This window comes from Gavialis gangeticus, unplaced genomic scaffold (genome assembly GCF_001723915.1).
Source record: "Gavialis gangeticus isolate Ggan-Ray unplaced genomic scaffold, GavGan_comp1, whole genome shotgun sequence".
In the NCBI taxonomy this organism is placed as follows: Eukaryota; Metazoa; Chordata; order Crocodylia; family Gavialidae; genus Gavialis; species Gavialis gangeticus.
Genome location: NW_017728997.1, coordinates 19,316,568 through 19,317,725, shown reverse-complemented (window position 1 = coordinate 19,317,725; position 1,158 = coordinate 19,316,568). Strand labels below are relative to the sequence as shown.

The 1,158-nt window shown below is 64.6% G+C and overlaps 1 protein-coding gene across 3 annotated transcripts in view; it reads left to right on the top strand.

Annotated features, from left to right (window-relative positions):
- The window catches only part of BRPF1 (bromodomain and PHD finger containing 1), a 19,456-nt gene extending 18,306 nt beyond the window's left edge, over nucleotides 1-1,150 (top strand). For all 3 annotated transcript variants that reach the window (XM_019504892.1, XM_019504891.1, XM_019504890.1), the window contains exons 12-13: nucleotides 671-825; nucleotides 904-1,150. In XM_019504892.1, the coding sequence (XP_019360437.1) occupies nucleotides 671-825; nucleotides 904-1,087 (339 nt within the window). In that variant the 3' untranslated portion in view covers nucleotides 1,088-1,150. The remainder of the gene's footprint in view (nucleotides 1-670; nucleotides 826-903) is intronic.
- The last annotated feature ends 8 nt before the right edge of the window (nucleotides 1,151-1,158 follow it).

Here is a 1,158-nt window from a genome sequence, read left to right as displayed (position 1 = left end):
CCAGTTGCACCCTCGCCCTCCCCCCTCTGCTCCATGTATCGGGAGGTTTTAAGCCTCCCCCAGCAGTGCTGGTACTGCTGCAGCCTGGGCTGGGGATGGGGCTGGGCTGTGCCAATGCTCCTGCTGGGACCAACCCCACAGGGTCCAGGCTGGAGGGTCTGCACCTGGGGTCAAACTGATGTCAGATTTGGGGTCAGTCCGTACCATGGTTAGATTGGCACAGAGTGGGGGGCTGCAGCAGGGGCACGGCCTCTACCCGGGACCTCTTGACTGTATATTGACGTTCGATAGAAGCGGGGTGTTGGCCGCTGTGGGTCCGTGTTACCTGTGGTAGGTGTAAGCGTTAGGTCTGCTGTCAGGGTCGATGGTAGTTTTATGAGGAGTCTAGACAGGATTTGTACAGGAAGGTTTGGGCGGGGCCGATCCCACCTCAGGCAGGGGCTTGAACTAGACCTCTCCAGCCCCATGTCTCTACGCCCCTGCGAGTGTTAGCAGTATAAACCTGGGCTTCTGCTGGAGCACGATGCTGTGTGGCTCCCCCGGCGGAGCCAGCAGCTCGGTCTGCTCTGAGCTGGCCACCCGCCCAACTGTCCAGCCGGGCTGGGGCGGCCGGGCTCTGGCCCACACCTGCTCACCCCAGCCTGGCTTTGTTTCCCCACTGCACCGGCAGATTATCGACCCCAAAATGCCGCGGGAGGGCATGTTCCACCATGGCGTCCCTATCCCCGTGCCGCCCCTGGAGGTGCTGAAGCTGGGCGAGCAGATGACTCAGGAAGCACGGGAGCACCTCTACCTGGTCCTCTTCTTTGACAACAAGCGGACCTGGTAAGGAGGAGGCCGGGCTCCCCGGGCCGCGCGGGGGGTGGGGGCTGCACGGTGACCGAGCTGCCCCTTTCCCTGTAGGCAGTGGCTGCCCCGGACCAAGCTGGTGCCTCTCGGGGTGAACCAGGACCTGGACAAGGAGAAGATGCTGGAGGGCCGCAAGTCAAACATCCGCAAGTCGGTGCAGATCGCCTACCACCGCGCCATGCAGCACCGCAACAAGGTGCAGGGCGAGCAGAGCAGTGACTCCAGCGAGAGCGACTAGGCCCCGGCTGCTGCTCGAGCGCGGCCCGGCCCGGCCCGGCCCGGCCCGGCCGCGGCTCCCCCATCTCAGGG